The 25,679-nt window shown below is 40.4% G+C and overlaps 1 protein-coding gene and 1 pseudogene across 4 annotated transcripts in view; both read right to left on the bottom strand.

The window, feature by feature from the left end:
* The window catches only part of LOC311507015 (myosin heavy chain, fast skeletal muscle-like), a 36,826-nt pseudogene extending 35,248 nt beyond the window's left edge, over window positions 1–1,578 (bottom strand). The window contains exons 1-4 of the transcript in view: window positions 1,151–1,578; window positions 822–965; window positions 570–726; window positions 436–463 (exon numbers count right to left, since the gene is read on the bottom strand). The product of the transcript in view is annotated as a myosin heavy chain, fast skeletal muscle-like (transcript). The remainder of the gene's footprint in view (window positions 1–435; window positions 464–569; window positions 727–821; window positions 966–1,150) is intronic.
* Window positions 1,579–4,137: 2,559 nt separating this feature from the next.
* LOC311507012 (myosin heavy chain, fast skeletal muscle-like) lies at window positions 4,138–25,392 on the bottom strand. Of its 3 annotated transcripts, none has more exons than XM_084571204.1 (38): window positions 25,107–25,392; window positions 24,816–24,959; window positions 24,537–24,693; window positions 24,373–24,400; window positions 24,158–24,269; window positions 23,981–24,073; window positions 23,821–23,884; window positions 23,573–23,671; window positions 23,386–23,489; window positions 23,149–23,287; window positions 22,335–22,453; window positions 13,191–13,340; window positions 12,903–13,073; window positions 12,518–12,824; window positions 12,297–12,373; window positions 12,118–12,205; window positions 11,909–12,026; window positions 11,693–11,816; window positions 11,458–11,594; window positions 11,103–11,358; window positions 10,709–10,951; window positions 10,447–10,623; window positions 10,209–10,354; window positions 9,968–10,058; window positions 9,493–9,882; window positions 9,253–9,396; window positions 9,072–9,173; window positions 8,697–8,893; window positions 8,438–8,621; window positions 8,177–8,342; window positions 7,941–8,065; window positions 7,481–7,789; window positions 7,202–7,405; window positions 6,962–7,087; window positions 6,701–6,871; window positions 5,221–5,325; window positions 5,039–5,134; window positions 4,138–4,941 (listed from the first exon to the last, which is right to left on the bottom strand). In XM_084571204.1, the coding sequence occupies exons 1-38, from the start codon at window positions 25,308–25,310 to the stop codon at window positions 4,744–4,746; spliced, it is 5,865 nt and encodes a 1,954-aa protein (XP_084427330.1). In that variant the 5' UTR covers window positions 25,311–25,392; the 3' UTR covers window positions 4,138–4,743. The 3 variants fall into 3 exon arrangements, with proteins under 3 accessions (XP_084427330.1, XP_084427329.1, XP_084427331.1); XM_084571203.1 differs by having other exon boundaries at window positions 9,072–9,190; window positions 9,270–9,396; XM_084571205.1 differs by having other exon boundaries at window positions 9,072–9,190; window positions 9,270–9,396; window positions 24,164–24,269.
* Window positions 25,393–25,679: the final 287 nt, after the last annotated feature.

Genomic DNA, 25,679 nt, shown 5'->3' with positions numbered 1-25,679 from the left:
ATAAGAGCAATTAGTTAATGTCTTAGAATGTTTCCTCGATGTGATCACTTACAAAACGAGAGGAGTTGTCATTCCTCACAGTCTTGGCATTGCCGTAGGCCTCCAGCAGAGGGTTGGCTGCAACAATTTGGTCCTCAAGGGAGCCCTGGAAGAGAAGATTTGAGTTACACGAGCTGTACATTCGTGCAAACTTCTATCTGTAAAAAACGTTTTTTCTTAATTGACTGCATTTACCTGCATCTTGCCAGGTGTAGGCTCAGTCTTCTTAGCTCCAAGAGCAGCAATTGTTGCGAAGTACTGGATGACACGTTTGGTGTTGACAGTCTTTCCGGCACCAGATTCTCCACTGGGGGTATCAGAGACATGTTGGAAAGATTTAGCTCCAATATTAGAAAGTCTCTAAAGATTTAGAATACCGGTTTGTGTTATACTCACGTAATCAGGATAGACTGGTTCTCACGATCTGAAATACAAACATAGATGCTTCACATGAGTTAATTTTTTTTCCTTCAGTAGTCACATATTTAACTTTATTTTGTCTTCTTCTAACACTTGTAACTTGCTCATACCTGTGAGCATGAACTGATAGGCATTGTCAGAGATGGAGAAGATGTGGGGTGGAGCCTCAATCCTCTTCTTGCCTCTGTATCCAGCCACAACTACAGCATCATACACAGGAAGCCACTTGTAGGGATTCACGACGACGCAGAACAACCCAGAGTAGGTCTGTTGTGGGTGAGAGGATAAACATCTTATTAACATTTGTACTTACGTATTCATTTACCTGCAAACTGAGTTCATGTAGTATAGTTAAAACTCACATAGATCATCCATGATGCATAACGCTCTTTGAGGTTATACAACACGCAAGGCTCATTGAGGTGGGTCATCATGGCCATGTCCTCAATTTTGTCGAACTTTGGAGGGTTCCTGGGATGGATGTCATCCTCTTTTACAGTGACAGTCTGACCAAAAATTTTGAGATAAAAATTTCAAATCAAGAAGTTCCTCAAATAATTTGTCAGTTCAGTGAATGCTTTGCTAAAATACATTAGATAAATGTTCATGGATAGTACGAATACCACCTTGTCTTACACTGAAAGGGTTTTACATTGAAACTGACTGGGTAAAAATAATGAATCACACCTACCTTTCCTGAATCCGTCTCAACTGTGGCTTTACCACCCTCTTTTTTGACAAGTTTACCCTTGAGGTACATCTCATCAGGATCAACCACAAAGTAGGCGGTTTTGGCATCAAAAGGAGCAGTTTGTGCCTCAATCCTCTCTTTTTCTGGCTTCCGGAGGTAAATGGCCGCCGGGCCATAGGCCTCCATCTCTGCGTCTGTGCTCATGGTGGCACTTTAGTGGAGACTGAAAATAGTCCAGAATAAGTTAACGTGATATATTAACATGATGCAGCTAATTTTGTATTCATGAAAATCAGGATTTTAGGTTTTTTATGGTGACATTTTTTTTTACCTCTGCTCGTTTAAAAAAGAACAGGTGGTGAAAGTCTCTTTTGGAGCCTCAAGATGCTGTAGAAAGATAACACATGTGCAATCCCTTTGATTATGTATTGAACCATTTTTAGTTCATTCATTTTACATTTTAGTGGTATAAATTCAATTGATTTGAAAACAGTAGATGGTGAAAGATGTCTTCAGATTTAATTATTAAATACTAACTATTCAGCTGAATTATTCAAATTCAGTGTGTTGCCAATCTTTCAACTGCCCTACACAATCAGCGACATAGCATGTCTTCTGTCTTGGATGATCACTTAATTTACATACTTTGAAATGGGAAGTAAACATACACTACATAAGAGGCCTGCAAGAGGATAAAGACTGTGTGATTTCTTAGAAGTATCAATTTTGCTGCAATGTTGTAAAATAGTTTTTTGTTTTGAACAATGTCAACTCAAGTGTATTTTGACATGCAATGAAATTTCACTCAATTGACACCTCTATGAAAGCAATTCTGCCAAAGAAATACATACAGCATGCATAAGTAATAAGCAAAACATCAAGTCTACCAGCTAATCATGCGCTTACCTGTGCTGGGAGCTCAGTTCATGGAGAAGTCCAGAGCAGCCTCATTTATAGAGGGTGGGAGTGTCTGGTCAGCACAAGTTCCTCACTCAGTTTGGTCACAGCCCTTATTCATCCTGTTGCTTATTTTTGTGTCAGTGATGTTTATGTAAGTGACATACATAATTCTTTGTGACTAGATTAAAAAAAAGCTACTTAATTTCACAGAGTAACACTTTAACAGTATTTATATTATCACAAAAGAAGAATTGCAGAACAGAAGAAGTGTTACAACACACTCTCACACACAAAGGTATTAGAAGGGATGTCCAATTTCTATCATGCATTAAATAGTGCAGAATATGGCTTGTGTACGATTCCAGTAAATCTTGATTTAAGAGACATTAGGGTTCTAACGTGCTGATAACATGATGAATGGATTTTTAAAAAATTGTGAACACCTTCTGGGGGTTGCTTTTAGAAAGTCGTCCAGATTCCTTTGGTATTCAGTTTCAGGACACTTGCACGTTTGAAATCTCTGAAATGGCAGAAAAGTTCACCCTTAAATGACACGAATATCAGTGAGTAACCGACACATATTCATTAAATAGGAATCTACATATCAGATATAAACTCAGAGTCTGTATTAAGATTGGGGAAAAACTACTTCTTAGTGGAACAATTAGCAATATTCAGCAATTGTGTGTCACTGAGCTCATAAATATGTGTATATAACATCTAAAGTATACCTTAAAATATATACCTGATGTTTACATTTATATTATACTTGATTTCATAAATCACTTTAAAGAGCACTGTATTAATAGGGATTGCATCACATTAAGGTTTTTAATGGGCCAAGCCAGATGCATGCTTGGAGCTTAGTTTTGGAAATGCCCCCAAATGTTTGTGGCCTACAGTTACAGGACATCTCATATTCCTGTAATAAAATTAAAGATGAGATATTGCCATATAAGTTCAACCTCCAATTATATTACTCCCAACATGGGTATGAAAACAGTTGGCAACTCATCTGATATCAAGCCCAAAATAAGTTCTGGATAAGACAAAATGAACTTCATCCCACTGCTACATTTGATAGAAGGTGGCATCTATTACAGAAGTGCGATTAAATCCTGGAAAGTTCTAATGCTCATAAGGATATTTTTTGACTCAAACAGATGGACCATCGAAAAAAATAAAATTAAATTAAAAAAAACACAAAAAAAAAGTCAGCTTTGTTTACAACTTTGTTGACTATTTTTAAATAATATCTTATGACACATACTTAGTGTAGATGGTGTGAGGACTTAAAATGTCAAAGTGGCCATCACAAGAATTTTTCTATCTGCCTTCATACTGATGATATCATATGTTGGAACTGGTATATGTTGTGCTGTAGCTACTAATGGATCAATGTGTGTGTTTGTGTGTTAGAGGAAGGGAGAGTGCATGAGAGACATCAGACAGACAGACATACAAGAGAAGGGAGATAATGCCTGTTTACCAGGACAGCTGCACTGGTTTTGTTCCTGGTTTGATATTACTGGTGGCCTGAAAAATCATACGATTGAAATATTATTTAAGTAAAACATGATAATTACTTGAAGTTGTCTGTCTGTTGTCTGGAAATCCACTTTGGTGAACTGGCGGCGTTGATTTCTTTTCCCATCATGTTTCCCTGTCACCTTAAACTGCCTTCAGGAGAATACAAACATGGTGTGAAATCTAAGTAGTCTTCATAGAAAAGCCCACAGGGATAGAAGCCGAAGGGTCATTGAAATCTTGAGTGGAGACCTCATTCTGCTCCAAGATTCCAAGTCAAGCTTTGATTTCTTCCTGGAGACTTGAATGACTTGGCAACCTACTGTTTGTTGCTTGTGACATCCCAAATAAAGCATTGCATGGATACAGGACAGGCCTGAGCCATTTCTGTGTCATAAGCAGAATTTGAATCTCTAAGTGTATTTGGGAAGGAAAGGACCATTTTCGTATTGTGTGTTCTTTATTCTTCATATAAGAAAACAATTTTTCTAAAAAATGTATCATCATTCTATATTTTTAGTGTTAGGGAGGCATTTATTATAACATGTTTGTAATTTAAATGTGTTAAATGTATCCATTTGTCAACAGTGAAAGACAGACGAAGACCAGATAATCTCGATATGACTGACAATAGTTTGGAAGGCTCAGCTCTCATGTGGACATTTATCAGTTCCTGTGTTTCAAGGAGTTCAGCAATATTATCATTGGTCTCACTCTTCTAGTTCCATTTTCACTTCAACTTGGTTTCTTAAGATAATATTGTTGCACTACATTGCAAGCCTAAAGTTACATTTGAATCCTCAGCACTTTTACTTCCAAATATTTCAGAAAGATATTTTGTATTGATATTGATATGATGATATCAATATCATATTGATGATATTGGTACGGCGCAGAGTGTACTGACATTCCAGCATCGCTGAAGGCTCAATGATTTTTGGCCAATCAAATGCATTGATCATGAGAAAGAAAATGACAGTATTCGAGATAGTGATAACAATTATCATCTTTATTGAAATGTTAAAGAGACCACAATCACAGATTCATATCATACGAACTCTGTTGGAAGGCCTCAACTGAGCGATGACTCTTACTCAGCCAAATCAGACTAGAAGAAAAGGGGGAAAAACAATCAAGTTATTCATCATGCAATATACCTGAATATATTATTTAACCAACAGTATGTTCTCCATATCTAATGTTATGAATAAATTAGTAAACTGAAAAGTTACCTTTCCAGCATCGCGGCTCTTGGCTCTCAGCTTGTTGACCTGAGACTCAGCAATGTCAGCACGCTCCTGAGCTTCCTCCATCTCATGCTGGACCTTCCTGAGTCTGGACATATGAGTGTTGGCCTGCTCCTCCTGTGAGGAATGCCCAGTAATACTGACTTAGTTAGAGGGCACTAATAGTGACATGAATATTTAATTGGAAATATGTTGGATAAAGTGTTTCACTTACAGCCTCTTCAGCCTGTCTCTTGTAAGACTTGACTTTGAGCTGCAGCTTGTCCACCAGATCCTGAAGTCTGTTCACATTCTTCTTGTCCTCTTCAGTCTACAATGATGAAAGATTGTTACTTATGAAATGTTAAAATAGAATAAAGGAGTAATCATGGGGCTTTAGAGTAAGATTATATTCACCTGGTAGGTCAGCTCCTTCACCCTCCTCTCATATTTGCGGACTCCTTTAACAGCATCAGCTCCACGTCTCTGCTCAGCTTCAACTTCAGATTCCAACTCACGCACCTGTAATGTAATGACAAATTATAGAATAGTATATATATATATATATATATAATATTTCAGTATCATCACTATAATATACACTATATTACCAAAAGTATTCGCTCACCTGCCTTTACTCATTCTATGAACTGAAGTGCCATCCCATTCCTAACTCATAGAATTCAATATGATGTCGGTCCACCTTTTGCAGCTATTACAGCTTCAACTCTTCTGGGAAGACTGTCCACAAGGTTGAGGAGAGTGTTTATAGGAATTTTTGACCATTCTTCCAAAAGCGCATTGGTGAGGTCACACACTGATGTTGGTCGAGAAGGCCTGGCTCTCAGTCTCCGCTCTAATTCATCCCAAAGGTGTTCTATCGGGTTCAGGTCAGGACTCTGTGCAGGCCAGTCAAGTTCATCCACACCAGACTCTGTCATCCACGTCTTTATGGACCTTGCTTTGTGCACTGGTGCACAGTCATGTTGGAAGAGGAAGGGGCCCGCTCCAAACTGTTCCCACAAGGTTGGGAGCATGGAATTGTCCAAAATGTTTTGGTATCCTGAAGCATTCAATGTTCCTTTCACTGGAACTAAGGGGCCAAGCCCAGCTCCTGAAAAACAACCCCATACCATAATTCCTCCTCCACCAAATTTCACAGTTGGCACAATGCAATCTGAAATGTACCGTTCTCCTGGCAACCTCCAAACCCAGACTCGTCCATCAGATTGCCAGATGGTAAAGCGTGATTCATCACTCCAGAGAACGCGTCTCCACTGCTCTAGAGGCCAGTGGCGGCATGCTTTACACCATTGCATCCGACGCCTTGCATTGCACTTGGTGATGTGTGGCTTGGCTGCAGCTGCTCGGCCATGGAAACCCATTCCATGAAGCTCTCTGCGTACTGTACTTGGGCTAATCTGAAGGTCACATGAAGTTTGTAGCTCTGTAGCAATTGACTGTGCAGAAAGTCGGCGACCTCTTTGCACTATGCGCTTCAGCATCCGCTGACCCCTCTCCGTCACTTTACGTGACCTACCACTTCGTGGCTGAGTTGCTGTTTTTCCCAAACGCTTCCATTTTGTTATAATAGAGCTGACAGTTGACTGTGGAATATTTAGGAGCGAGGAAATTTCACGACTGGATTTGTTGCACAAGTGGCATCCTATGACAGTTCCACGCTGGAATTCACTGAGCTCCTGAGAGCGGCCCATTCTTTCACAAATGTCTTGTTTCACAGTCTGCATGCCTGAGTGCTTGAATTTATACACCTGGGGCCAGGCCAAGTGATTAGAACACCTGATTCTGATCATTTGAATGGGTGAGCGAATACTTTTGGTAATATAGTGTATCATAGTGTGCAGCTTAAGTAATTCTGCCGTAGTATGGTGCTTACCCTGGACTCCAGTTTCTGGAGCTGCTTCTTGCCACCCTTCATGGCGAGGTTCTCAGCCTCATCCAGACGGTGCTGCAGGTCCTTGACTGTGACCTCCAGGTTCTTCTTCATCCTCTCCAGGTGAGCGCTGGTATCCTGCTCCTTCTTCAGCTCCTCAGCCATCATGGCGGCCTGAAATAATAAATTGTCTCTAAGTACAGATGAAAAACCTTCCCACTATTTATAGAACCCATAAAAGATGATGATGGTACGTTAACTCACATCAGTGATAGCCTTCTTGGCTTTCTCCTCAGCGTTCCTTGCTTCCTGAACAGCATCATCCACTTCACCCTGAACCTGGACAAGGTCAGCCTCCAGCTTCTTCTTGGTGTTCAGAAGACTGGTGTTCTGAATATTAAGAGTCACAATCGATTTGATTTGTATGTGTCATATCCAAGAAAGAAAACCCATTCATAAAGTTATTTGGTTTAGGGACACTTTTTTAAATGATTAAAACCCAACCTGAGAGTGAAGCAGTCCGACACGCTCACTAGCATCAACCAACTCCTGCTCAGCCACTTTGCGTCCTCTCTCTGTCTGCTCCAGAGCAGCTCTCAACTCCTCAATCTCAGCCAGCATCAGACCATTTCTGCGCTCCACCATGGCAACCTGTTCCTTCATGTCCTCCTGTCCTCTGAGAGCATCATCAAGGTGCAGTTGAGCATCCTGACAACAGAAGAAACAGAAACAATAAATCTTCTGCACTTTTCTTTTTTTTAACTAAATGATCAGAAAACCAACCTTGAGCTGTCCCTGGACATTCCTCAGTTGTTTCTGGGCCTCAGCAGCCTGCCTGTTAGCATGGCTCAGCTGAATCTCCATCTCATTCAGGTCTCCCTCCATCTTCTTCTTGACTCTCAGGGCATCATTCCTGCTCCTGACCTCAGCATCAAGAGTGGTCTGCATGGAGTCAATCACCCTCTGGCTGTTCCTCTTGATCTGCTCCATCTCCTCGTCCTTCTCTGCCAGCTTCCTGTCCACCTCACCTTTCACCTGGTTGAGCTCAAGCTGAACACGGAGAATCTTGGCCTCCTCGTGCTCCAGTGTCCCCTTTGTGTCATTTCCACAATGACATTAAAAAAGTTAACAATTTAAACTATGTTCATTTGAAACATACTTTTGACTAATCCAAGTCAAGAGCTAACTGAATGACTACTGGATAGTCATTATGACTCTCTGTAAACTAAAAGTGTTGTTGTACCTCAGCTTCCTCCAGTGCTGACTGAATTTCAGACTTCTCAGTTTCCACAGTCTTCTTGCCTTTCTCCAGCTCATGGATAGTCTTTCCTGTCTCACCAATCTGTTCAGTCAGATCTGAGATCTCCTCTAAAATAGAAAACAATACAACATTTGGCAAATCATCAGCATTGGAGAGGATATGTAATCAGTATTATTTTGTATGTTTTTGTACACTATGTCAAATAAAATGTAGCATACGCTGCAGGTTCTTATTTTCTCTCTTTATGGTCTCCAGATGATCCAGAGCCTCCTCATAGGAGTTCTTCATCTTGAACAGCTCAGTGCTGAGAGAGCGAGCTTCCTTCTGGGCTCCCTCCAGTTCTGCCTGGCCCTCCTCGTACTTTTGTTTCCATTCTGCTAGGACCTGGATTTGCATAGTTCAATTAATTAAATGATTAGTTAGAGTTACATATTTCTATTCTGCTAAAACAAATTTTCACTTCCAGTTTAATAGTTTACCTTATCAAAGTTCCTCTGCTTCTTGTCAAGGTTGGCAGCCAGAGAATTAGCTCTCTCCACATCAATCATGAGGTCCTCCACCTCACCCTGCAGCCTCTGCTTGGTCTTCTCCAAAGAGGCACACTTGGAGTTCACAGCTTCAATGGATTCCTCAGCATCCTGCAGTCGCTGGGCAAGCTTTTTCCTGTGGTGAAGAAGAATATTTAATTAAATGATTTGAATAAAAACGGGTTTGAATCAAGAAATAGTAGTGATTTACTTGGCCTCCTCCAGCTCTTCAGTACGCTGGATAGCATCAGTCTCATATTTGGCTCTCCACTGAGACACTTCACTGTTGGCCTTGGACATTCCTCTCTGCAGCTCAGCCTTGGCCTCCTGCTCCTCCTCAAACTGCTCTCTGAGAAGATCACAGTCATGACGGGCTGACTGAACAGCATGGGCTAGGGCATTCTTGGCCTGTTAAGAATTTTAAGAGACATTGTCACTGAGATATAATACACTGCACATAACAGTAAAACAAATGCTGAGAGTATGAGCAATGAAAGTTTCTTGGCACACTTTACAAGATGTTTCTATCTCTATTATTCTATTTATTCTATTACAAATTTTGTGTAGGAAATGGTTACTGTAATACCTTAACTTCCTCCTCTATGTGTCTCTTAAACTCTTCAATCTGCTGAGTGAAGGCCTGCTTGCCTCTGGTTAGCTGAGACACAAGAGCTTCTTTCTCCTCAAGCTGACGGTAAAACTCACCTGGATAACAATGTATAAATTAAAGTGTGTGAAAGTGATCAACTCAGTCACAAAGAATTTACTTTTACATGACACTTACCGTTCTCAGTCTGAAGTCTTGCCTTCTGTGCATTAATGTCATTCAGCTGACGAACATTCTCATCATTTTTGGCTTTGAGCTCACTCAGCTGGTCCTCAAGAGTTCTGCACATTTTCTCCAAGTTGCCCTACACAAAATAAACATGATGTATCTTGTGCATTTCCATACATTTAAAACAACTGGCATATTTATTAGTTACAATTTATATAAACCAACCACTCACCTTTGATTTGGCAACAGCCTCCATGTTGCTGGAGAGGTCATCAATCTCCATCTTGTACTCGCTCTTCTCTTTCTCCAGCTTCTGCTTGACACGCTGGAGGTTGTCGATCTGCTCTCCCAGCTCTGCAACGCTGTCAGCCTGCTTCTTGCGGAGAGCTGCTGCAGTAGCTTCATGCTGCAGGGTTGACTCCTCAAGGTCGCGACGCAGTTTCTGGAACTCAGCCTCACGCTTCTTGTTCATCTCAATCTGAGCGGCTGTTGCTCCACCAGCTTCCTCAAGCCTCTCACTGATCTCCTCAAGCTCCCTGGAGAGGTCAGCTCTCTGCTTCTCTACCTTAGCCCGAGCAGCCCTCTCAGCCTCAATCTCCTCTTCCAGCTCCTCAATACGAGCCTAGAATTGAGGACAGAATCATTCAGTGGGCTTTCTATGTCCTGAGTATTCAATGTGTTTGACAATCATGTAAAAACAATGTTACCTGGAGTTCCTTGATCTTCTTCTGAAGCTGGGCGCCAAGGGACTGCTCATCCTCAATCTTGCTGAGGAGCTGGCTGATTTCAAAGTCCTTCCTGCATTTTGACAAAATAACGTCATGTTTATTTGAGAATATATTCACTACTGTTGTGCAGTAATGTAGCATATCAAGTCATTTACTTCAGTTGCTGTTGAAGTATAATGTTTGAAACGATAATTAATTGCAAAAATAAAGAAAAACCTACTTCTTGATTTTCTCGTCAGATTGCTGCTTGTCATTCTCCAGATCCATTATGGATTCCTGGGCCAGTTTCAGATCTCCTTCAAGCTTCCTCTTGGCTCTCTCAAGGTCCATGCAGAGCTTCTTCTCTTGCTCCAATGAGCCCTCAAGCTTTTGAAATAAAAAGAAAAGGTTTGTAATTTTATAATGGACCTATCCTTAAACCCAAAGTAATTAAAACTTCAACAGCAATATTTCCTCACATCGTCCACTTGCTGTTCCAGCTTTGTCTTGGCCTTGGTCAGAGTGTTGACTTTGTCTTCCTCTGCCTGGAGATCATCCAGTGTTTGCTGATGAGCCTCTTGGAGGGCTTTCTTCTCCTTGGTTAACTTGGCAATGGCATCATCTTGAGCTGCCATCTCCTCAGTCAGGTTTTTCACCTGAAAGTGGAACAAACAGTTACATCTAATGTCTAATTGTAGTGTATGAAAAGTGCTTGAAATATTAAGTAAAAGTAAATGGAACCTTGTTTTCTGTGGCATGTTTCTCTTTCTCCACTTTAGCCAAGGTGAGCTCCAAGTCATCAATGTCTTTCTTCAGCTCAGAGCATTCATCCTCCAACTTCCTCTTCTTGGCAGTCAGCTCAGCATTGACTTCCTCTTCATCCTCCAGTCTCTCAGATGTCTCTTTGAGTTTGGCTTCCAGCTGGATCTTGCTCTTAATGAGGCCCTCACACCTTTCCTCTGCATCAGAGAGACTCTCAACTTCCTATAGCACAAGTGAAACAAACATTTCAAAATGTCAAAATAATCAGGATTTTTTTCTTTTGTGTGAACAAAGACGATCATTTTTTTATTATTATTTGTTGTGGTTCTGTACAGATGGGATGTCATCAAAATTGCCGTTGTTTACTACTTACTGCAGCCACTTGAAGTTGCAGGTCATTCTTCTCCTGCATCAGGGAAACCATCTTCTCCTCCAGTTCCTTCTTCTTGGCCAGAGCAGTAGCCAGGTCTGACTGCATCTTATCATAGTTCTCCTTCATCTGCTGCAGTTCCTTCTCTGTCTCAGCACTCTTCAGTAGAGGCTTGATCTTGAAGTACAGTTTCAGCCATGGCCAGTTCTTCACATTCATGAATGAACGGATGTTGTACTGGATGGAGAAGATAGATTCTCTGAAAAACATAAATATAGGTAAAAGTAATTTCTACAATGAAATAATACATTGTAAAAATTGTCCCCAGACAGTTTATAGTACTCTTTGATTATCCTACCTCCTCTCCATCATCTTAACAAACTCCTTCCTCATAACATATCCTCTGCTGAGAGCCTGAGTCATGGTCACCAGCTCAGCCAGTTTCTCGTCTCTCATCTCCTCAAGGGTACCCAGCAGACCAGCTTTGAAGAACACCTGTTTCATCCAGTTAATGAAATTAAGTATCAGAACAGTTGATACAACTGGATATACAGTGTGGACAGGTCAAATGTATTGATACTGTCCAACTGTACCTTAGTGTGTCCAAACTTGTACTGAGTGTGGTCCACATCAATGGAGCCCAGCAGCTTCTCTGAAGCTTTCTTGTTGTCAATGAACTGTCCCTCAGGGATGACACTGGCATTCAATACTTTGTATCTACAAGAAAACATTTATTTTTACTTATAATTTCCTCCCATCTTAATCATCAAAATACATATGTGATAAACTTGAATTGCTTATTAACTCACCTCTGCTTGAAGTCACCATAGAGGATTCTGCTGGGGAAGCCTTTTCTGCAGATTCTAATACCCTCCAGCACACCGTTACACCTCAGCTGGTGGATGACCAAATGATTTTCCATAAGACCTGCACATTGTCAAAAATATATTGTTTAAAATATTTAATTTTGTCAATATTGACAACACAAAGAAAGAAATGCAGACTATAAATTCCAGACCTGGTGTCTTTGTCTCATTGGGAATCAGGCAACGGACAAAGTGAGGATGAGTGCTCCTCAAGTTGGTCATCAGCTTGCCCAGGTTCTCCTGTAGATCACCAACATTTCATATTAGGTCAACAATATTTCAGCATGTCCTTTTCAATTTTTATACATTAAAGAAAAAATGTTTTACTTACTCTGAAAAGAGCAGACACAGTCTGGAAGGAGCCACCCTTCTTCTTGCCACCCTTCTTGCCACCACCACCAGAAGCATCTGATAAAATTAAATAATAATAATAATAAGAAGAAAAAAACTTTAACAGTGTTGTTGAATCATTGTGTGTATGCTCAGTTTTCTGAGTCTTTATTTGTAAGGGAATAACATACTATACATGAACCAGTTTTTGCTGATTTTTACCCTCAGCTCCAGCATGTTTTGCATACAGATGAGCAAGCAGCTTGTTAGAAGACTTCTGGTAAAGCTGAACCACCGAGTCGTTCAGTGGGTCCTTGTTCTTGTCCAGCCAGCCAGTGACATTGTAGTCCACTGTTCCAGCGTAGTGAACTAGAGAGAAGTGAGCCTCAGGCTTGCCCTTCGCAGGTTTTGGTTTCTCAAAGGCCTTGGTCTTGCCAAGATGCTGATCATGCAGCTTGTTCTTGAAAGTGGTGTCAGAGGCCTTGGGGAACATGCACTCCTCTTCAAGGATGGAGAAGATGCCCATTGGCTGAGAGAACATCATTCAATGTTAGAAACAATCAACAACTGAGTCAGAAAGAGGATTTTGGTTCATACTTTGTCTTACCTTCTCAATAAGCTCAATGCAGGCAGCCAAGTCCATACCAAAGTCAATGAATTCCCATTCAATGCCTTCTTTCTTGTACTCCTCTTGCTCCAGAACAAACATGTGGTGGTTGAAGAACTGTTGCAGTTTCTCATTTGTGAAGTTGATGCAGAGCTGCTCCAAGCTGTTGAACTGTAATTACAGACAGTTAATTTAATGGCAAAACATTGTTGAAGTTCAGTGAGTATTGAATGAAATAGCAAAATTGTGTTCATCTGTAAAATTGCTCGGATATTTACAACTACTCACATCAAAGATCTCAAATCCAGCGATATCCAACACCCCAATGAAGAACTGTCTGGGCTGCTTTGTGTCCAGCATCTCATTGATACGGATGACCATCCACAAGAACATTTTCTCATAGATAGACTTGCACAGAGCACTTACAGCGTTGTTGACCTATAGAGATTTTAGCATTGAAAATTTTCATAACAATATGTTGATTGGTACTGCCCATGTCAGGACATCAATGTTTTTTCACCTATTAAAAATTAGGGATGGCTCGATCCAACTTTTTCATGTCCGATACCGATACCGATACTGCAACTTGGAGTATCTGCCGATACCGATATCAATCCGATACCTTCTTTTCTCCTCTGTTAAGTTTATAATACATATAGTTTGTATAGATGTACTTTGCTTAATATGGACATCTAAAAACACCATGGTCAAACTGTGCAACAAATATTCTGCTCCCCTAAGGGAAGAAATAAAACAGCCCACAATATGCCTCAAGCCATAAGCTCTTTATTTAAACTTCAAATCAGTGCAAACGGCAAACTTGAATGTTTCTTCTTTGACATGTAACCTCTGGGGTTGAACTGTATGTAAAACACCCATATCAAACTAGATATAGAATGGACTCAGTTCCAATGTCCCATTGAAGACTATAGGACAGGGGTGCCCACACTTTTTTGGCTTGCGAGCTGCTTTTACAATGACCAAGTCAAAGTGATTGTAGTGCCTTCCAGTAAGTCACTTCGGACGCCTCAGGGGTTTCAATAAAGTGTTCGTTTATTCCAACGTCACTAAAACAAAGTACTGCTAAATAAACTGATAAATAAACTCGCAAATAAAACGGACTAGATCGACAACTAGACTCAAAATAAAATGACGACTAGAACCTAGAAAACTAGACTAGATTGAAAACCATGTGCCTGCTGGCGTCCATACAATTCCAATGACCCTTTCTAAACTGTTCCAAACAAACACTCTTTGTCTACCTTTTGCGCCACTAATTGGCACAGGTGAGTAAATTAACCCTTTCGGTGCAAAGGCCTTCAAAGCTCACAAGGTCATGTTTCGCCAGCAGGGGTCATTAAATCAACTTAATCATAAATGTCGTGAATGGCTCCTACACACCGGCCCTCTTATTGCTACCGGCTGAATAGGTACAATAACAATTAAACAAAAATATGGAGCCATACGTCACAATAAAGATATCAATATCAAATCATCAGTGATCAGAATTGTCCATACATACAAAACATGAATACATTAGTTTCATTTGAAACACGTCCATTTTCTTTCAGTTCATTCAATATCTATTTCAATTCAAATCAAAGTCCATCAGAATTAAAGTCCATCAATGCAATAGCTCCTTTTATAGAGTCTTTGTTGTTCAACTTAAACTTAAATAGTCCATTATGCCACAAGAGGCATTGTGCATTCAAGAGTCCATTTCAGTGTTCATGTATGTGTATGTGCGCATGTGTGCACGTTGCAAGAAATGAAATTCCTTGCTCGAATAGTCCATGGTCCATTGTGCGCGTGTAAAGATCAGTGTATATGTCAGTTCCTACAAGGTAAACAAACATCATACATACATTGGACATTCATATTTACATGCCATTATCCAACAATAAGCAAACCTTTGTAATCGGTCTGTCTATAACACTTGTCTTTGTTTTTAAAGTCAAACTACGGACAATTCCCTTTGAATCCTTCTTTGTGTCAACAACTCTCCCCAACATCCAAGACCCCCTAGGGGCAGTAGGGTCTGCAATTAACACAATGTCACCATTTGCATAGTTTCTTTTCTGTTTCAACCATTTTTGTCTTTCTTGTAGGTTTGGGAGATACTCTCTAACCCATCTTTTCCAAAATATATCAGCTAAGTATTGTACCTGCTTCCATCTGCGTCTACTGTACGTGTCTGATTTCTGAAATAAACCAGGGGGTAATATGGGTTGCCCTTTGAGAAGTAAAAGGTGGTTTGGTGTTAAAGGTTCGAGGTCATTTGGACTATCTGAATTCATGGTAAGTGGGCGACTATTCATTATGGCTTCTACCTCACAAATGAAAGTGTGAAGAGATTCATCGTCTAGTATTTGATCTTTTGTTAGTGACAGAAGTGTTTGTTTGACTTGCTTTATTAACCTCTCCCATACTCCTCCAAAGTGTGAAGCGGCAGGTGGGTTGTAAGTCCATTCTATTCCCTTTTGTTGCAAAGCAACTTGGAGTTTGTTGCTTTGGTTCCATTCCTTTATGGCATTCTTTAGTTCACGGTCAGCTGAAGTCAGGTTGGTTCCATTGTCAGATCTTATTTGCTGAACTTGCCCTCGTCTGCTTATGAATCTGCGTATTGCATTGATACATGAATCAGTGTCTAGTGAACTGGCTATTTCCAGATGTACTGCTCGAGTTGTGAAACATGTAAAAATGACACCATATCTTTTAACTTCACTGCGTCCTCTTTTAACTATGATTGGACCAAAGAAGTCTGCTCCAACAAAGGTAAATGGTGGTAAATCTGGTGTAACTCTTTCTTTTGGCAAGTCTGCCATTTTTTGCTGTCCTAAGTTTGAATGCAAGCGCCTGCAGAATACACACTCAGACCGTATCTTTCTAGCAAGGGAATTTGCTGCTGGAATCCAGTACTGCTGTCGCAGTTTAGCCAACATATGGTTCCTTCCACAGTGGCCTAGCTGTTCATGAATGTGTTTCAACACCAGTTTGGACACATGATGGTGTTTTGGAAGTACTACAGGATGTTTTTGGCCCTCTGGCATAGCCATTCTGCTTAATCTTCCTCCTGTACGAAGTAATCCATCTTGCAGTATAGGATCCAGCTTACGAATGTGGCTCTGATGACTGACATGAGCACTTTCCTTTTGCAAGGTTTCCATTTCTTCCGGAAATGCCTCCATTTGAGCAAAGCGTACAATTGCATTTTCTGCTCTTTTGACATCTTCTAAAGTAATTTGTTGTATGTTCATGCATTTTTTGACTGTTTGCATTTTTCTTTCCATCAGGCATTGTTTCTCCGCATTTGAGTTCTTCATTTCCATATTGGTAAGTATTTCCTTTCTTTTCTGACTCAGTTGCAAGAGTATGTCTTTTAGTTTAAGTAGCCATGCTACTGCTTTGGTTAGATTGTTCCAATTTGAGTGATAATGTATGAATGTGTGCGTAGGATTTTGTTCTTCCTTCACAATCGAGTTCATGATGAGAACATCCTTCTTCACTTCCACATCATCATCATCATTGTCTGTTTGTATGGCAATGTTGGAGTTTGTCCATTCAGATTCCTGACATTTGAGAAATTCTGGACCATTCAGCCAAGTTTTTGAATTCAGAAGAGCACTGGCCTTGAGACCACGGGACACACAATCAGCTGGATTTTGTTTAGTGTTTACGTATTTCCATTGTCTTACTTTAGTAATTTCTCTGATTGTGTTCACTCTATTGGCCACGAATGTTTTAAATCTTTTATTCTCATTCTGAATGTACTTCAGTGTTGACGTACTATCTGTCCAGAAAATTGAATTCTCGAGAGCAAGTTGTAATTCTGCTTTGATCATTCTATCCATTCGTACTGCAAGCACTGCTGCAGTGAGTTCCATTCTTGGCATTGTAGTTTGCTTTAATGGTGCAACTCGAGATTTGCCCATTACAAATGATGTGTGCACTTCAAGATCTGAATTTGTGAGACGAAGGTACGTGACACAGCCATATCCACTTTCAGATGCATCACTAAAGTGGTGCAGTCGTGCAGATGTTATTGGACCGAAGGTCTTTGGCTTGAGACATCTGTTGACACTGAGCTCTCCAATGCAACTTAGACCTGCCATCCATTCTTGCCACAGCTGCGTGTAGTGATCTGGTAGGTCTCTGTCCCAGGCATAATTCTGCTTGCAAAGATCTTGCAGAATGTTCTTTGCAGTAAGGACGAATGGAGAGATGAAGCCAAGAAGATCATATACTGAGGATATGATGGACAGTATTCCCCTTCGAGTACATGGCTGCTGTTTCAGGCTCACTGTGAAAGTGAGTTTGTCTCTTTCTATGTGCCACTGTATGCCAAGAGTTCTTTCTGTAGGAAGATCACTGGATTCCAAGTCAAGGTCTTTGACCTCCTTTGCTCTGGCTGCTTGTGGGATGGACATTAGGACTGTTCTGCTGTTACTTATCCATTTGTGCAAACGAAAGCCTCCCATTGAGCAAGCTCTTTCAAGCTCTTTGCACAACGTCACAGCATCAGCTTCAGTGGCCACCGATTTCAAGCAATCATCCACATAAAAATCTTGCTTAATTGTTTGCACTGTTTCAGGCAAAAAGAGATCTTTAAAATCTTCGGCAGTTTGTCTGAGGGCGAAACCTGCACAACTTGGCGAAGATGTAGCCCCAAATAAGTGAACTGTCATTCTGTGTTCTTTCAATGGTTGACCTGTGTCACCATTCGGCCACCATAAAAAACGCAAAAAGTTCACATGCATCTCCATAACTCTCACCTGATGAAACATGCTTTCCACGTCTGCCATAAGGGCGATTGGCTCCTGGCGGAAGCGCAACAGGACACCTACCAGGTTACTGGTGAGATTTGGACCTTGTATCAGTTTGCTGTTCAAAGATGTTCCCTGGAAGGATGCAGAGCAATCGAATACAACTCTCAGGGAGCCCTTCTTTGGATGGTGCACTCCATGATGTGGAATGTACCACACCTTTCCACGTTGTGTTTCCAGTTCATCAGATGGCACCACTTCAGCATGGCCCTTTTCAAGCATTCCTTCTAAAAATGCAGTATATTCTGTATGATACTGTTCATTCTTTTCCAATTTCCTTTTCAGAGACATAACGCGTTGCTGTGCCTGTTGGTAATTGTTTGGCATCATTATATCATCTTCTTTAAAAGGTAACGGTAAGTAATAATGACCATTTCTTAGTTCCTTTGAACTTTCCATCATATACATGAATTGTTTGTCTTCGACTGACATTTCTGATTTCTCCTCAGCTGCCAGTTCTGGAAAATCCTGATGATACTGTTTGATCAACAAGTCATTCAAATCTGCTACAGATATGCGATTAACTACAGTACATGAGTGACTTCCTTGTATTTGACATGTTGTTTCTTGCATGAGCCCATTGATGACCCATCCTAATGGTGTTCTAACAGCATATGGCCCATTACCTCTACTGTTTATCACTTTCCAAGGTTCCATAAGATTTGCAGCATTTGTGCCTATTAACAACTCTATGTCAGCATCCAGTTGTGGAATCTTCACCTCACGTAAGTATTGCCATTTGTCTATTGATTCTTGTGTTGGTATATGTCGTTTTGAAACAGGCAATTTTGTTTGAGTGTAGGTCTCTGGGAGCTTATGATACAACGGACCTTCCATGTTGCTGACTTCAAGGCCAGAGACTATACTGCTGTGAACATTTTTCTCCTGTCCCATTGTGCGCAAGAGTATTGTGGTGTTTTTGCCGGAGATGTTTAACTTCCTTTTCAGTGAATCCGTGCAAAATGTAGCTGAGCTACCGGGATCCAGAAATGCATAAGCGTCTATGACTTTGTCTGAATTTGAGACTTTTACTTTCACTGGCACTATGGCAAGAGTGCATTGTTTTGATCGGCCGACCCCCATTAGGTCATCATCTTTTACAGATACCATAGCACTGCTCAGTGGTTTGTTTCCAGTTATGACGCGGTCATCTTTAATTCCATCTTTTCCTTTTCCAGGGTGAATGTGAAGGAGGGTTGGGTGAGACAATGAACATGTTTCACATTTCATTCTGTTTCTGCAGATTTTGCTGACGTGTCCCTTTGACAGACAACCGAAGCACATCCCATTTGATTTCAGGAATTCTATTTTCTCACTATTTGGTTTGGACTTAAACTTTTCACAATTTTCAAATGTGTGATTTCTTTCACAGAATAAGCAAGGCTTGTCAACAGCTGTATTCTGTTTATGTCCATATTGTGACTCATTCCTTTTTATTTCAGATGGCTGAGCAACTGTAGTGGCAAAGCTGGTCCTCCCACTTGGTTTGGTGAATGGTTTCTGTGATTTAGGTCGTGTTGCTACTTTGCTGCTTTCTGTTAAATTATGTATGTCACCAAATATCGGATCAAGCATTGCTCTGGACTGGCCTTTAATAAAGTCTACCAAGTCCTTGAATGTTGCTCTGTGTTGGTTATGATCTTGCATTCTACACACATTTGCTCTCCATCGGTCTCGCAGCCTAAATGGAAGTTTAGACACGATGAGTCTTAAGTTGGTGGAACTTTCTAGCTCTTTTAAACCATCAATATCATGCATTGTGTTGTAGCAGCTTTGTAAAAAAAGATAGTATGATCGAAGCCCATTGCCATCTTCTGGTTTGATGGTTGGCCAGTTCAAGGCTTTATCCACGTAAGCAGATGCTATTTTATAGCTGTTTCCAAAATTGTATTCTAGCTGTTTTTTAGCTTCCTTATAGGCAACAGAGGGATCCATGTGCATAAAGCTACTAACAAGGCTTCTGGGCTGGCCCCTTGTGTACTGTTGTAAGTAGTATAGCCGGTCATCCATACTTGCAGTTTTACTCTCAACACATTGCTCAAATGCTTTGATGAACATCCTATATTGAAGAGCATCACCATCGAATATAGGAATTTCTATATCTGGCAGAAGAGAGAGTGTTTGCTGTTTCACTAACATTTCAGTGATTTGAGTTTGTCCTTTTAAAACATCAGTGACGTTTGTATCATTGCCATTTGAGTGCATCTCTATTGGCACTGAGACGCTCATATTTGCATTTTGTTGCACACTTGCAGTTTGCCGAAGGTCAGTACGAGGAGCTGATCCACTCTGTGTTCTCACGGGTCTTTGTACTGTTCCAGGGATGTTATATTCCGTTGGTGTTCCGAATTTGTATACGCCCGACAATGAACGTTGTTCTTCAGCTTCTCTAAATACTCTAACCTTTGCCTCTGCAGCAGCGAGTTCAGAATCGAGGACCATTTTTTCTCTTCGTGCTTTTAATTTCGCAATGATATTTGCTTCTTCGATGTCCAAGTCAATTTTGTTATCCAAAGCCTGCGCCTTTGCTCGAACGGCTGCACATTCCGCTTCGGCCTTCAGTTGAGCGAGAGAATTTCGTGACGCACAACTCCGAGCGCTTGTTGCTTTACTATGCGTGTCACTGTGCGATATTTGAGATGCGCTGTCCTGAGGCTTAACAGTAGTACCACCATCGTCCTGCTCCTCCTCTTCCTTCTCATCATCTTGATCAGTATCAAGCCATTTCGTAACACCTTCCATAAAGTTTTTAAAAAGGTGAAATTTGGGTTGGTACCAGTCTAAGTTATCGGCCTCCTTTTCGTATGCGTCTTTCGTTAATTGCTGTACAGTTGCTTGTAAACTAATAAACTCAGCGAAAAACCCATCAAATAAATTAATTTGTTTCTTAACAGTTTCTTTGTCCTGCCCAGCTTCAATAAGACTATTAATTTCATTTCGTTTGCGTGTTAAAACGCCAAGCTTCCCCCTACGAGTGGCAATTAACTTAAACAGTTCTTTTTCTCCTGACAAATCCTGCTCTTCAGGCTGTTCGTCAGACATTTTCAAAGATTAACTTAAAAGTTCAACACACAAAGGTTCATTAATCAATAAATTCAACCAGTCAATGAGAAAACGAACAAAGGCCCATTCAGTTTATAGTGTAAGCGCGGCGGCTCACTTTCAAATTGTTTGTAGCCTACGAGCACAGCGGCCCGCTCCAGTAATCAGCGTTTTACTCACGAACGTCCAAGTAGATAAAGGTTAAATCCTCATAGTTCCAGCAGGAAACGTGTATAATCCAAAACCTTAAAGAATCTTCCAAGTAAATCCCAAGAGTAAATCCGTCAATCAAACTTCCAAATTGTCCATATATTCCAATACAGCGGGTTATAACTTAACTTTCCAATTGCAGATGGTTTTCAACGATGTAGTGCCTTCCAGTAAGTCACTTCGGACGCCTCAGGGGTTTCAATAAAGTGTTCGTTTATTCCAACGTCACTAAAACAAAGTACTGCTAAATAAACTGATAAATAAACTCGCAAATAAAACGGACTAGATCGACAACTAGACTCAAAATAAAATGACGACTAGAACCTAGAAAACTAGACTAGATTGAAAACCATGTGCCTGCTGGCGTCCATACAATTCCAATGACCCTTTCTAAACTGTTCCAAACAAACACTCTTTGTCTACCTTTTGCGCCACTAATTGGCACAGGTGAGTAAATTAACCCTTTCGGTGCAAAGGCCTTCAAAGCTCACAAGGTCATGTTTCGCCAGCAGGGGTCATTAAATCAACTTAATCATAAATGTCGTGAATGGCTCCTACAGTGATCTACCTATCCTAAGTCATATTAATTGTTGCTACAGTGTTAAAAGCTCTATCCATCTTTGTTTTTATTTTTATCAAGAAAAATTGGTGCACTACACCTTTAGAAAAATAGCGCTGTCTCTTTAAGAAAGACGGTAGTCTTGGGTTGTTGTGGTGCCGCTGAACTGAGGGTATGTTGCAAATATAAAGTAAATAAATAAAGATGAAGGTTTGTCTTGCTGTTTGTTTTGGAGGTGCAACAGATAATTGTTAAGCCAGACTAACATCTAAAACATATTTTTTTCCAATGGCACGCGATCTACCCGCACTGGTCGATCGCGATCGACGTAATGGGCACCCCTGCTTTAAGTGACTGCTAACTTTAAATAACTGTCACAATCACTTGCGTCCAGTGCTGCTGCCACCTCTTGAGACACTCGCGTTGCACAAGTTGCATTCGGCTGTTTTACTTTTCTCTTCCTTGCGTGCAAAGTAACTCCACACAGCTGACATGATAAGAGCGCTAGGCTAATTCACTGTCACGAGGTTCTGTTTACACACGCTTGCAGCAGCTGATCTGTTTACGGCATGTCGCGCAAAGTTAAGTTGAGCATTTGGGCTTCGGTATCGGATCGGACGGGCTATAGTTATGTTTTTTTCGATGTCCGATCCTGAAATTTTGACCAATATCGGGCCGATACCGATCCTAAGTATCGGATCGAGCCATCCCTATTAAAAATTACCCCATGGTTATCAGTTATCCTAACGTATATTCTAATATCTTCGATCTTTGAGGAATCAGATATTCTTTCATTACCTGTGGGACAGTCTGACCTTTGGTGACCATCTCATTTCCGACCTTGACTCTTGGGAAGCACAGAGCCTTCAGCATGTCAGCTGAGTTCAGACCCAGGAGGTAGGCGATTTTATCAGCCACTGAAGGAAAGTCAGATATATAGGTATTAGGGGTTGTAGCAACTAGTTGACTAGTCACTACTGTGACATGCAAAATAAGCCAGTCCTGAAATACTATATTACAACAGGATGTGAAGTACTATTAAACGCTACCGATGGTGCTGAGTTATATAGATAGTATAACGTATTGATAAGCTCATTTATTTATGTTCAGTTCTATTGCGTTCTATTAGCTGACATTGCTGCCGTGGTTGTAGAGCATTTTGTTCTTGACGTCAGTGAATGCACCATGCGAGAGACAGAAGTTAAGGTAGAGCTGAGAGTTTGCCGAGCAAGCTCAGCATATTAGAAGTGTCAGACTGACAGTGTTTATGGTGTTGTTGCGTTCAAGCGTCAATAAACTTTCAGAAAAGCCTCCATAGCTTCATATGTGTGAAACAATAAAATATGTATTCAGGTCAAGAATATAGATTTCATTGTTGCAAAGCATTACTTTCTACTGTGTTTATATGTGTGACGTCATTGACTAGTCGACGTCGACTCGACTTTTACCTCATATTAGGCGACTTTAAAAAATTGGTAGTCGTTCAGCCCCTAATAGGTATCAGCACACTAGGGCTTGTTTAGTTTAATGTTGCCCTCTAACATTCTAATCTTTGATGAATCAACCAATAAGTAGGTTGATTTATTTATCTATTTATTTTGAACAAATTTACCCTCAGTGCCATCTGGTTCAGCCTGCTCCTCACGCTGCTTCTGCTTGAATTTCATGTTTCCATGATGCATCACAGCACCAGTCAGCTTGTAGATGCCCATTTTCTCCTCAGCGGTGAAGCCCAAGATTTCTATGGCAGTCTGCAATGCACATAAAAGGAAACAGTCAACATCTGTAATATATTTGCGTTGGATTTCCATTTTTAAAATATCAGACAAAGTATGACTTGATTCTTTACATCTGTCGCAATGAACTCCTCCACATCATTGATGCTTTTTACAGTCACTTCACCCTGACTGATCATATGATAGTCGTAGGGGTTGGTGGTGATCAGAAGAGCCTCTACAAAGATTGGGAAAAATGCAGTGCATGACTAAATGCTCCTGTTCCACTAAAGTTCAATTTTATGTTGTGATTTAACATACCAAGGAGCTCAGGCTTGTGGCCAGTCATCAGCTGATAGAAGATATGGTAGCTCCTCTCAGCAGACAACTGGAAGGTGACACGGGACTTCTCCAGCAGATCTAAGTTTAACAAATTAAACTCAGATAACAGTACTTTGTTTGTGTCTCATCACTTCCTTCTTACAGTTGTCACAACCAGCATCATATTAAATTGAATTGAATTAAAGTTCTATACAAATGTACTGAACAGAACACAGAAAGGGACTTACATGTCTCAATATCTGCTGAGGCCAGTTTGCCACTTGTTCCGAAGTGGATTCTGATGAATTTACCCTAAACATAACACGTTTATATTAACAGGATTCCTGACATGTAGCTCGTAAAAAAACAAAACAAACAAAAAAAAAAAAACACACTTTCAGCACTTACAAAACGAGAAGAGTTGTCATTCCTTACAGTCTTGGCATTACCATAGGCCTCCAACAGAGGGTTGGCTGCAATGATTTGATCTTCCAGCGAACCCTACACGGGCATAACATACAGATTTTTGTATATTTTAAACAGTTCATATACAGATATTTATCTGACCAGTGAAGGCAACCCCACCTGCATCTTGCCAGGTGTTGGTTCTGCTTTCTTAGATCCAGTCATTGCAATTATTGCAAAGTACTGGATGACACGCTTGGTGTTGACAGTCTTTCCTGCACCAGATTCTCCACTGGAGAAAGAAAAACACCATAAGGTTTCTGTGTTTATTTCATGTCTTCAAATTCCCTATAAGGATATATATTCATTAATACATTAATATGTATGTTACTCACGTGATAAGGATAGACTGATTCTCACGATCTGAAATGAACAAATACATTAATGTTTCATTAAATACAGCATTAACTTGAAAAATACCTGTCATGTTTGCTGAATCAGTTTTTGTATGTCATGCAAATATAAATGAATATGTCCTCTTCTTAATATAGGATCTTACCTGTGAGCATGAACTGATAGGCATTGTCAGAGATGGAGAAAATATGGGGTGGGGCCTCAACTCTCTTCTTGCCTCTGTATGCTACAACAACCTGAGCATCGTAAACAGGAAGCCACTTGTAGGGATTCACAACAACACAGAACAGGCCGGAGTAAGTCTGTAAAGAAAAGGAAGTTTATGTAAACATTTGACATTTATTATCCCGTCAATCCGAGCTTCAAACCGCAGAGAAAAGAACACTTCACATTAATAAATTCTGATGTAAATGTTAACACTTACGTAGATCATCCATGATGCAAAACGCTCTTTGAGGTTATACAGCACGGCAGGCTCATTGAGGTGGGTCATCATGGCCATGTCCTCAATTTTGTCAAACTTGGGAGGGTTCATGGGATGGATGTCATCCTCTTTTACAGTGAGAGTCTGAACAAAAGTTGCAGTGAAGTAGTTCAGTGTTATTTAAGCAGTATTTTAAATAATAGTTTAATAGTAACAGTACTCGTTTCATAGAATGGATGGTATATTATTTCACTGTTTAAAGAAGTTCAGTCAAAGCATTCAGTTACTTACCTTCCCTGTAAGTGTCTCAACTGTGGCTTTACCACCCTCTTTTTTCACCAGTTTACCCTTGAGATACATCTCCTCAGGATCAACCACAAAGTAGGCAGTTTTGGCATCAAACGGGGTGTTCTGAGCCTCAAGCCTCTCCCTCTCGGGCTTGCGGAGGTAAATGGCCGAAGGCCCATATTGCTCCATCTCTGCGTCTGTGCTCATTTTGGCACCTTATGAGGGACTGAAAAAAAGTATCTTGAATTTACTTTTTAATTACCAGTTTTATTGTGATATTGTTTTGATACTGTACATTATTTTGGTATATATTATTATTTGTTAATCAGTATTTATCAGTATTGCAGAAGTTCAGTTGTTAGAGACTTACTTCAATTTATCCCAACTGAGTAACACTGATCGTTGTTGTGAAGAAAAACTGAGATGTTCACTGAAGAGGACAAAAACTTGTGGTATGTTAACTGTTATTTTTTTGTATATAGTTATGTCAATTATAAGCATGTGCACTGTAAAGACAATTTGATTTTCAAAGCCTTTCCAGAGAATTAGCGGCAGTATTAACTTATAGAAAATACC

This window comes from Chelon labrosus (assembly GCF_963514085.1).
Source record: "Chelon labrosus genome assembly, chromosome: 21".
NCBI classification, from domain to species: domain Eukaryota; kingdom Metazoa; phylum Chordata; class Actinopteri; order Mugiliformes; family Mugilidae; genus Chelon; species Chelon labrosus.
Note: the sequence above shows the minus strand (reverse complement) of the source record. Positions and strands in the feature narration are given on the sequence as shown.

Excerpts from the sequence above, each read along its gene's own strand:
- LOC311507012 (XM_084571204.1), bottom strand. The coding sequence starts at position 25,310 with ATGAGCACAGACGCAGAGATGGAGCAATATGGGCCTTCGGCCATTTAC. Across the intron at positions 10,355-10,446 it reads TGGAACAGCAAGTGGACGAT|CTTGAGGGCTCATTGGAGCA; the intron begins GTGAGGAAATAT and ends TTATTTCAAAAG. Across the intron at positions 8,343-8,437 it reads AGCAGAGGAACTTTGATAAG|GTCCTAGCAGAATGGAAACA; the intron begins GTAAACTATTAA and ends ATGCAAATCCAG.